This window comes from Balaenoptera ricei, chromosome 9, assembly GCF_028023285.1.
Source record: "Balaenoptera ricei isolate mBalRic1 chromosome 9, mBalRic1.hap2, whole genome shotgun sequence".
Taxonomy (NCBI): domain Eukaryota; kingdom Metazoa; phylum Chordata; class Mammalia; order Artiodactyla; family Balaenopteridae; genus Balaenoptera; species Balaenoptera ricei.
Window position 1 is genome coordinate 33,213,711 of NC_082647.1, and position 12,110 is coordinate 33,225,820.

General features: G+C 40.1%; 1 protein-coding gene across 1 annotated transcript in view; it reads left to right on the forward strand.

The window, feature by feature from the left end:
* Positions 1-12,110, forward strand: part of WNT2 (Wnt family member 2) — a 41,850-nt gene that overhangs the window by 506 nt on the left and 29,234 nt on the right. The window contains exons 2-3 of the mRNA XM_059932682.1: positions 1,754-1,980; positions 7,280-7,557. Coding sequence (XP_059788665.1) covers positions 1,754-1,980; positions 7,280-7,557 — 505 coding nt within the window. The remainder of the gene's footprint in view (positions 1-1,753; positions 1,981-7,279; positions 7,558-12,110) is intronic.

Genomic DNA, 12,110 nt, shown 5'->3' on the forward strand with positions numbered 1-12,110 from the left:
GCGCGCGTGTGTATGGGGGGGGGGGGTGAACTTACCTCCAAAACTACTATCGTCCCCCCATGCTCCCCCTCCCCCCCAAAACCCTCAAGATAAAAACCGACGGGCCAATTCAGGCGGGCAGGAGCGGTAGAACCCAAAGCGTGTGATTTTGCCTTCTTTCCCGTCCTTCCACATTCCTAGTGGTTCACCCCAGTGGGGCTGAAGAACATTTTGCTGCCTCCAGGTAGAGACTACCGCCTTAATGCGAAGTTCCAGAGGCCGGGGGCTCTAAGATGTCAGTTCGAAACCACAGTCACCCCAAAGAGTAACTTTGCTGCTGTCCTTTATACGTGGATCTTCGATTTATTCTGCATAGCGAAGGAACGTTGAAACGTTAACAGGTCTTAGCATCCTTAAAAGTTCCAAAGGGAGAGGCTCTCCCCACCCAGAAACTCATCTCCATCTCCTTCATCTTGAGAAGAGATAGAGTTGAGAGCTCTGTAACGTTCTCGCACCTAAAAACTTCCGAACTGATACTTAAAACACTGATTCAGAAAGACCTGTTATCTGTTATGATGTGCTGTTTTTTAAAAGAATCTGGCAAAAGTAAGGCGTCTCAGCCAAATGAGACACTGGAGCAGGGAACTTTAGGAAGACACGAGCTCTTCAAAGGAGCAAGGCAAAGAAAGCATTGATGGGAAAAGGGGTTCAATTCCTTCCTAAGCCACTTTGAACAGAAAGGCGTTTAGCCTTGACATTGCTGACATAGATCAAAGATTGATTTATCAGAGTGGCCGTTTTTCAATAAAATGACTATTTCTGTTTCCATGGGTGTATAAACATTATTTATTGCCCAGGCTTTTTGTCACATTGTCTCTCAGCTGTCACTTAAATATATTTTTGGGGAGTCACAGCTGTAATGATTTTATGATCATATAAAATAGTGAAAATACAAGAAAAAGACATTCTCCTTGTTTGATCGCTTCAAAAGACACCTATGGCAGCTTGGGTTATATAAAAGGTAACTTTCTAAACATTTCACAACTAATAGAGAACATCTGGGTAGAGATGATGATGTAATTTTTTGTTAAAGTTTCTTCTCAAAAGTACTTTATGGAGCTATAACACTGTTTGATTCTTCCAAACATTTAGTGTCCTTAATAACAATAGAAAGATTTTTTTCCAAAGGTTCTCTATAAAAGCCAAAAAGAGCTGGAAAATGGAAATATTTAACGGATTCTTTAGTAGGAAAAGAATGGCATGCCTGTGCAGAGAGTATAACATCAGATACCAGCAGGTGTTGATTAGACAGATACAGACAGTTTAAGACACTTAAACATTAGATCAAATAAATGGGAGTGAGGAGCTTCTAAAGGTCAGCTTCCTCCAAAGCCAAGTCCAGACACGTTGTGTGTTGAAATCAGAGTCTTCTTGGAAGACGTCTTCCAAAAACATGTTGCCCCTTCCCCCCTCATCCCATTCCCCAACTGCAGACCTTGCCTCTCCCACCCTGCCCAGAGCATCATCTGGTGGCCTCGGCTTCATGTCCAAGAAACAGTCAGCACTCCGTTTTGGGGTGGCTTCTACCGGATCACTCACCATGCCTGCTGTGCCGCTTCTCCAGTGAACTAAAGTTAAATAACCTTTGCCTTCTAATATCCCCCAAAGGATAGGAATTCGTATTTGAAATGCTGCTTTGAGCTCTTCCCTCTCCTGGGAAACACCGTGTGAGGCCTCGCTGTTCTGTGCTCTCCCCCGTGTTGGTCCTTCCCAGGTACATGAGAGCTACAGGTGGCTCCTCCAGGGTGATGTGTGACAATGTGCCAGGCTTGGTGAGCCGCCAGCGGCAGCTGTGCCACCGACACCCGGACGTGATGCGTGCCATCGGCCTGGGCGTGGCCGAGTGGACAGCAGAGTGCCAGCACCAGTTCCGCCAGCACCGCTGGAACTGCAACACCCTGGACAGGGATCACGGCCTCTTCGGCAGGGTCCTGCTTCGAAGTAAGTCTCCCGCCTTCTCGCAGCTCATGGGCTCTACCCTCACATACACACACCCTTATTTGGTCTTCAAAGTCCCTGCTCATCTTGTCTTGCATGCTATTCAGTCAGGAGCTTGTTCTGTTGGGTGGCATTTGTCCCGTTTTACAGACAAGGACTCGAGAAATCAAGAAACTTGTCTAAAGTTTTGGAGGAGGATGTAGTGCCCCAGGCTGGTGTCTTTTTATTCTTGGCTCTGTCCATCCATGTCATGTCACAACCCTGCCTGTCCCTCCAGGTTCAGATTTTGTCTCTAGAAGAAAGGACGCAGCAGCCACAGAGCGCTTTTGACTTTTTAACTCTTCTTTCTGGGACTTGAAACTTCCAGAAGGAAAAGAGCAGAAGATTGGGATAGAATGCCCAAATCTTTTATTGGCCGTAGATGGTCATTATTACAATAACAAGTCAGTGTTATTAAGAAGCAGAGACAAATCTCTGCTCACCACCTTTGACCTCCCATTCGGCTACTCAGCTTCAGGTCACTCTGTTTCTAAATTAAACATTTTTTTCAGTAAACTGTAAATTCTGTAAGGCAGGAACTCATCTGCTTTCCCTGCACCTTACTTGGTACCTTGTGTGTTGTAGGCATCACTCATTCATTGAATGGTTGAATGAATGGATGGATGAACTTGTAGTGAGTGCCTGTTCTCCAGGTACATTTTAAGCAGAAGGATATTTATGGAGGGTAGGGGTGGGAACCATGAATACACAGAGGTAGACCTTGGAGATATTGCAGGTTTGGTTCCAGATCACCACAATAAAGCAAGTCACACGAATTTTTTTGGTTTCCCAATGCATATAAAAGTTATGTTTATACTATGCTGTAGTCTATTAACTGTTGAAAAAACAATGTACATACCTTAATTTAAAAATACTTTATTGCTAAAAAATGGTAACCATCATTTGACAATGCAGGTTGCCACAAAGCTTCAGTTTGTAAAAAACAATATCTGTGAAGCGCAATAAAGTGCAATAAAATGGGGTATGCCTGTGGTTTCTTCCTTTTCTTTTTTTTTAGAAAGCACATTGAACATTATCTAATTACATAATAAACTTCTTAAAAGTTCTGAATGTGGAAAGTAGCTTACTAACTTGTACACAATCAGAGAAAATTAACTGAAAATCAGATCTTATTTTCAAAACATCCCCATCCCTTAACCTGGTCCTAGCAGCATTCTCCAAGAAGTAGCACATCCCATTTGCTACTGGGAAATCTTACTGAAAACACAACAGTTTATGTGCAAACCCCAGAAACAGGAAACTTTCCACTTGTTTTTGCCCACCTCCCCCTCCCAATCCTAAGAAAATCATTCGGGCTGTGCACTTGGTAATGCTTAACAGAGGGTGTTTCTATCAGGTAATCATCACAGCCCTAGGGTTTCATGAGTCCAAATGCATAGCTGAATGTCTCCCCCAAGGGCGTAGTACTCTCACTCTTAGCGTATCCCTAAAGTTAATTTACTGCTATATTCTGCAATTTTATTCTCTGGTTTAAGAACTATATTCTTCCGCATTCCTTTTGGAGTTTTGATATGACATCACAAAATTTTTGAAAGGATAATAATAAATTTCAGCTACATGGAATTTTAAGACTTCACCTAGATTAACTCACCAGTGAATCAATTAAAGTGCTGGACCTTATCAAAGAGAGTTTGCAAATATCTGGCACAATAAATCTTTGCATATATTAGGTACAGGCTCTTGGTGTTAAAGATGTATCAGGATTTTTCCTTTTCAAAGGTCTCACAACCATTTTCCAATGATTACAAATTAAGTGTACTTCTCATTTATAAAATGATCACCTATAGAGTCTGTCTATGAAAATCCATTAAGATGTCTCCATATTGAAAAAAAAAACCCTTTTGATAACAAATCAAAGGAGGCAAGTTTGACCACTGATTCTAGAGAGTGTATCTGCCAAAGCTGGAGATTCATTCAACTTAATCTTGGCAATGTTTGTTTCTTCAGAGCTGTAGAATGGCTAAGAGGGAAAAGGTTATAAATAGAGAAAGCAGAACAAGTTTGACTTAGTCTAAGGCTTCAGGTAAATTAGAGATTATAACTGTACTCCCTTCAGATTTCTTTCAGATGAAGCTGAATGCTTTGCCAAAGTACTCAAAACTTAAAACACTCATGCTACACAGTTTCTTTCCAGTCTTCACAGAAGGCCAGATTTCTTCCTGGACATTTACGTAAACTCTTGTGACTGTCAGTGATGATTTTGTGTTGGTTATGGGGAGGCTGAATTTGGCCTAAGGTAGCTTATCCTGGAAATAATCATGAAATTCCAATGAAGCTATCCAAAGAGTTTTACAATTAATTGCTTGGAGGGAAATTCACATCTTAGAGTTGTAAAGAACTCCTCCTTCGGAAACCTAAATGTCCTCATAGATAAATAGGAAAGCCAAAGGGCAGTACCACATATAAGGAGAACATAAAAGTTACTAACATATCCTGTGGTCATAGAGAAATGGAGAACATCTGCCTCTTTTGCTTCAGAGAGCAAGAGTAAGGCAGAACGATTTTTAGGAACTTTCGTAATTTGCTCATTCAACCGACTATCACCAGACACGGGCAGAGAAATGTAAAGACAGAACTAGTAAACTCAAAAATAATCCTGCAAGAATTTGCATATACTTCCAGAATTCTAGAATAAGCCTTAAACAAAAAGGTGATTAGGTTTCATCCTTGTTAAAAAAAAAAAAAAAAAAAAAAAGGGCAAGCATTTTTAAAAAAAGAGTTGAACAACCCATAACCTTCCAGAAAGCCTAGCTTCTAGTGTTTTGCCTTCCCAGCTGCCTGTCCCAGCCTATACACTTAGTAAACATTGCTTGACTTATCTCAAGCCAAAAATTAGAGAAACTTCAATAGTAACACATCAGGAAGTCTAAATAGCACCATTTAGATTTGGATTTTGTTTCATATTGCAATGGCTTTAAAAAGAATCAGTTTTTCTAAGAAGAGGCCCGAGATCAAAATTTGTTTTGTTACAAAGCCAACTCTTGAAATGTGCTACTATTTTGCACATAGCATTTTAGTGATTCATCTAAGACACTTAACTGAAAACATCTTAAGGCCGTATCTACATGATATACCAAAACATCTGGAGGTAAAATGAAAAGATATTCCATGTGCTAATTTTTTATTTAAATAAACAAATATCTAGCTATTTAGTAATGCATTTGAATAATAAATGACAAATATTTAGAAAGGTGATGGTGTTGCTTTGGAAATTATTTCTGAAATGTAGCAGATTTTTTAAGTGATTTTTTTTTTTTCTTTCAGCCAACAAGTCAATGTAGTTGTTTGCAAGTTAGGCCAGGATGCATTCTGTGCCTAGACAATTTATTCCTCTACTAACCTTCAAAATACTGTCTGGTCACTGACATTCTATCATCTGCATCTTCCATAGCTTTCCCCTAAAAGACCACCTCATAAAGTTTCTCTCCTTTCTCCTTAAGAAATAAGACTAGTGCAAAATATATTATGCATTCAGGAATTTTCCCCCATATGATATCTCTAAATGTGGGCACTGAACTCCAAATCCAAAACCAGGCTTTAGCAGATCAATGGGATGACTATGGACAAGGTATTTTCCTATGTGGTAAAATGGGTAAAATAAAAATTTTATTTATCTGAAAGCCACTAGCAGAGATTAAGCCACATTTGCATCTACTAGTCACCATCTTTTACAAAACATGTCAATTCCTCTTAGAAAATCATCTGTGATCCTTATAACATAATCTGGAATTCTAAAACAGCTCCCACAACCCTCACATTTCTCTCTGGAGAGCACTACCTGCTACCTATGGCAAATATTCATATAACTGATTTTACCTAACTTCAAGGCATGATTGATTCCTTTTTTCTGGATGGTTACAGGTTTCGGGGGAGATATTTTTTGAAGGCTGAGGCAAATGCCATTTAATATGGTGTAGATACGTTTTCCTGATTTTTAATAATGAGACTAGCAGAGCAAATATTGCAAGGGATGTATAATAAATTTTAGCACTGAATGACAAACGGAAACAAGCAGGGCTTCGACGCGAAAAAGTGGTTTGTTCTCCCAGCTGTGTGGTTCAAAAAGTCACACTCCTCTTGACATAGTGAATCACCAAATGGCTCTCCATTTGCTGCCTTGCAGTGGCATTAGCTTGTTCGGCTTCTATTGCGATGGTGAATATATTTGCTGCAGCAGCCATTAGTAAAAAGGCATGCTAATAACAGTGAAATACAGCTCCACTTGAAAAATGAGGTGCACACAGACCCGAAAGAGCCTTATATCTCTCACTATGCCACAACACCGTGTTCTGAGTTACTACAGATTATTAAAATAATTTAATGTAGTTATCGCACTGAAATATGTACCCTTCAGCCTGGAAGTGAACGTAGCCTGTGCTCTAATAAAGAACAATTCTAAGAAAGCACCCCAAAGGGTTCTTGCCCAGGTCTAATTATAGGCGGTAAATTTGCTTCCTTCCAGAAAAAACCAAAGAAAAGCTTTTCACTGTCTTTTACCCAATACCAGTGATTAGTGCAGGTGTCCCAGAAGAAAGTAAATTCACCTTAATAGTTAGACGTAGTATGTAACTCAAGGATATTGCATATTGCCTTCAATAATCTCTCCGTTACTTGTGAAAGCTGATGCCAAGCCAAAGCTCTCCAGGGTTAACCAGAGGTGCTGGTTACTGCTGTGAACTGTCTTCCCTCCTCAGCCCCTAGATTACTTTGAATTCAGTATTTCAGTAGCAATCATTTACACACATACAAGTGTCCACAATAATGCCTGGAGGTCTGGAAGGTTTTTTCAGGGAGAGCTGTAGTAGCACGAATACCAAAATCTGTTATGGAATGATAGAATTACAGAATTCAGACTGTATGCTGCAGAGGAGGAAACCAAGGTCTAGAGATGCCCTGCTCCTCTCTTCTGGGACATGTGGGATTCTAGGTTAAAGCAAGAACATGTATGAGACTAATATGAAGCCAGGAACTGGGCAGGGCAGGCTTTTGCTGCATTTTCTTTTATACTTTCTTTACTTTAAGGATAGTTGTCCTACAGTTATCCAAATTGATAAAAGCTTGTATTAAGCGCGATGATTCATATTCAAGAGCGAGCCTTGGCTCTAGGAAAGAATTCTTCAAGGATACTTTGTCTAGTGGCAAAGTATGTCAGAGGCAGAACAAGTATTAAACAGCCATCGTGTGAAAGTTATTCAGAACGAGCAATGCCAGACTGCTTTTAAGAAAAGCATTTTTGTTACAGGTAGCCGGGAATCTGCCTTTGTTTACGCCATCTCTTCAGCTGGAGTTGTATTTGCCATCACCAGGGCCTGTAGCCAAGGAGAATTAAAATCCTGTTCCTGTGACCCAAAGAAGAAGGGAACCGCCAAGGACAGCAAGGGCACTTTCGACTGGGGTGGCTGCAGTGATAACATTGACTATGGGATCAAGTTTGCCCGAGCCTTTGTGGACGCCAAGGAAAGGAAAGGAAAGGATGCCAGAGCCCTGATGAATCTTCACAACAACAGAGCCGGCAGGAAGGTATGGACTGCAGCGGTGCTCGTTTTGTAGACTGCATGGCCTTATAAATCACTTAAGGCAAGCTTATCTTAAGCCTTCCTAGAGTGCTAAAATGCTATCATCACAACTTCCCACTGTCCCCTAGCCCAGAGCTGTTTGTTCTAAAGAATACCACCAACTGGGTTGACATATCCCCACCTGCACTCTACCTTCCCTCCCACAGCTAAGCTGAAGGAGTCCAACCACTGTTTTTGGCATTGGGTACAGTCAAGTGCCTATGGTCTCTCTGGATACTGTATCATCTAGTCAGAAGATAGCATCTGTGGTTGAGGATAGGGCTGCATCCCACATACCAGTGGGACGCTGAATGCTTGTATCTAAGGGGTATCAAGTCCCAGAACATCTTCTCTCAAACTTATCATGAAAGCAACTCACCAGGCATGGCTTGTTGGCTTCTTCTAGATTCAGGGAAGCTCTTTTCAGAACCAGAAGCTGCTTTCGCTCTTAAAAGCCCCACCTTGGGCTTTTAAGGGGTTTCTGGTACTGGATGAGTAAGTGGACTAGGGGAAGCCATGCCCCAAAGAGGCACACTGGCCCCTTAACCTCTAGACCTGACTAACCTCTTGGGCTGTGGGTACCTGGTCAATATTCGTTCCCTAACTCCCATTTATTAGATGAGGAAATAGACCCTCCCGTGCTCCAGGTCACACGGAGAATCAGAAGAAAAGCCAGGACTAGAATTCAGGTTTCAACTCCCAGCCCCGAGGTGGTTTGGCCTAGGATTAAACCATTTCAATGCCAGTGTTCAGATCCACTGATGAGCCATGTCTTTGGGCATGGTGGCTTGACCAGAAGAACTAGAGAATCGGAATGCTGCACATTAGGCCTTTGTGTAAGAAGCATAAACTGGTTGGCTAATCAAACATTCAGTCAGAACCATTCTAAAATAATCTAACTGCCAATGAGAAGAGATAACTATAATTTGTCTTTTATCAACACAAAATAAATACGTGCTTGACATTAATATATAAAGAAAGATCAGCATAAAATTGAAAAGTCCCCAGGGGGGCTTTAATAGGAAAAAAGAATAGAAAAGAATGTAGATCTGTTTGGATGAAAACCCTTTTACTAGGCTCACAGAGGGAACAGATCTCATTTAAAGGAATTTGGAAGGAAAGAAGTCTTGCTTAGCACACGGAATAAGATGAGTGTGACCTGAGCAGTTTACAAATAGTACCTTTCTTGAACTTGGAAAATCAACATTCCTAATTTTCACAAATTTATGAACTTATAGTGACTACTGCCAAGAATATAGACTACGGTTGTGCAATCCTACAACTGCGGTAATTACTGTTTGTGCAATGGTTTAGATAAGGAAATATTTACATTGACCTTTGTTTGACATTGATACCATATGTATAGGTTATAAAGTGTGGTGTCTTTGATAGGAGAATGCTGCTTAATTATTCAAGCACAGTATATAGTTGGATCTCTCAGACTATTTGTACAGATAAGAGCATATGGTCATACACTGCATCCAAAATAACGTTGACTCATCAAAACAAATGTTAATTTTGCTGAATAGGTCATTAGATATTGAATGTTTCTACTCTTCAAGACAATAGATCTTAGCTATTATATTGTAGGCTCTGAATAAACATGACTTTTCATGTAAATTACATGATTCCTCACTGTGTAGAGGTGAACAGCTGTCAAGCCTCAGATATTCTCCTGCCTACTCTGCAAAACTTAGGAGGCTACTTTTGATTGGAATAAAAGTGCACACACTGACTTTTTTAAATGTGGCTTTAATTAATGGTGGGTGGGCAGACTGTTTCAAGGAGATGCATGATGTCAGTGAATATGAACTTTAATGAGAGTAAATGTATTGAGATAAACATGCGTCTCTAATTCTCTTCTTGCGGTCATTAGACTCCCAGTCTCTACTCCCCCTTCGTACCAGCAGAAGGTCTGTGGAATCAAAATGAGAACAGGCTGGGCTTGAGTTTGAAGGCAGGCCTCCTGAGCTAAGCCTCCGACTGGCCTAGCTCTAGAAAACCCCAGCCTCCAAGGCTGATAGCCACATCAGTTCATTTTTTTTTTTCTTCTTTGTGCTTTTCAGTGTTTCCCAAATTGTCCACTACGAACATCTACTTTTTAAAATGGGGGGGTGGGGTGGGGTGGGGTGGGGAGCAAGGGGCAGGGCCAATACATTTTAAAAGAAAAGCCATCTATTCCAAGATTGTTCTGCTTAGCCAACGCTACAAATCAGAATTCAACACTGCCATTCACAACAGGCCTTAACTTTCCCCTAACATTTGAGCAGTTTAATTCCTTTATTATAGCAGCTGGTTAGAGCACCCTCATGTGTCTCTGTACTGTAATATCATTTTAGATCTTCTATGCTGTTATATCACTTTATTTTAATCACAGCTTCAACAGAATTTGTAATGATGCTTCTTTCCTTCATGTTTTCTTGAAACTCATCTTGAGCCTCGTTTTCTGCCTCCAAATAGGACTATTAATAAGTCTTGAAAAGATAAATCTACCTTGTTCAAAACAAACACTTTATCGAAAAAGACAGTCCATAACTTCTCTTAGCAGTTCTTTTTAGAGCTAAAGAAGCCATGCTATGAAAACTTCTAAATTATATTTTAAGATAGGTTAAGGTAAATTTCAGGTGAAAGTTACTTGGTTGATAGCCACCATTTGTTTCCTTTCAGGATCTTGAAAACAGGTTTAAATTAGTCCACTCTTTCTACATGAAATGATCACAACTTCTTTTACCTTTCCTAAGAGAATCCGTCTCAAAATATTCCATGTACCCAATCAAATACTGCCCTTCAATCACTGGACATTTCCATAATAAGAATAAGAGGAATTCCATAAAAATACTTTTCCCCAAAAGTATTTCTTACCATACTGAAGATGGAACAAGGGATGTGAAGCGAGACCTACCTTCGTTTTAACCCTGCAATACCGGTGGCTTAGATCACTGAATTCAGGCTCTTTCAGATGTAAAGGGGATTACGTAGTGCTATGGAAAGACAAGGGTAAAGTGAATAGCACAGAACCTGGCAAGTAGTAGGTGCTCAGTAAAAGCTAGTCCCCCCCTCCCCCCTTTAGTGACGTGAAGGTTATCTGTAACTCAGGGTAGAGTCAGGCACAAATCCAGTTTGAACTAGTACTTAGGATTCAATCTGATCTCTCCACGTACCCATAGACTCATCTTCGGTAGAGTCTAACATACTAATGAAAAATAGGCATACGGCATTAGCTAATGTACAAAAGACCTTCAAAATCCTTTGTAATTTGATCTTCTAAAAAACCTCTATTGGAATAAAGAGCAGTATTAGTATTTCTATTTTTCAGATGATGAAACTGGGCCTCAGAGGGATCAAGTGACTAACACATAGGGTCATACAATCGTGAAGTGCTGGGCTTGGGGGCTCAAACCCATTGCTTTCATCTTTTTGTCCTTATCTACCTTTCCATGTTGTCTCTGTTGAGAATTTCTGAGAAAGATAAACACACAGCATTTCTGTACTGAAAAAAAATAAAACAAAACAAAAAACAGCAGCAGCAGCAGTCCTTGGAAGGTAGTTTACTGGTGATATTTGTTTCCCCTTTGTGTGTGTCTTTAATTTTACAAGTTTTCTAAACTGAATATGTATTATTTCTTAATAAAAGGGAAAACCTTGTTTAAATACCAAAAACATAACTTCTAGTCACCATGAGCATGCCCAAAGCTTATTTGGTGGATTTCCAAAATTTCAACTCAAGGCACTGCAAGTTCTAGAGCACTGTTCCTATGTGCTGTTGGACTAAATTTGGGAAAAGCACTGTTTCTGGTATGTAGAAAAGAATAAGACAAAATCCTGACCACAAGAAACTAAATTTTAATCAGGAAGACAAGTGAAATACAGTCGCGAGGCAAGCTCTATGCTAGATGGTATAATAGAAAAATCACCCAAAGGGCCAGTTAGTTGAGGAGAGAAAGGTTGTGTCATAAAAGAGCTGGGTGTTGAAGCTGGAGATAAAGGTTTCCTATGGCTGAGACAGGGAAAATGCTTTCCAGGATGAAGGGACTCCAGACAAAGAAAGATATGAGAGTAGAAAGAACATCAAAGTTGAAGAATGACAAGGGTACTAGGGTAGAGCTCTGACTGAGAATTAATAGGAGCTGAGGCTGCAAATTTGAGTCTCGGCCAGATCTGGAGAGCCTCAAATGCCATGCTGAGATATTTGGGTGCTGCTGTGAAGCAATGGGAAGGTATTGAACAATGCAGGAGATGTTAAATACTTAAGTTCCAGTTTTATGTACTGTTAATTTCTCTAGAGTCCACTTTAAAAGAATGATAGATTTCAAAGTTCAAATCTTCTGCAATAGGTTTGAATGAATGACTTTAAAAAATAGACTCACTAGGAAACTTATGAGAAATTTCTACCTCCCTGAATTTTATTTTCAGCTTTACCTATACATATAAGGACTGATACAGACAGTAAGCTTCCTGATGGATAGTAATAAAAAATTAGCATATGGCAACTGTGCTGCTATTTATATTTTTAACATA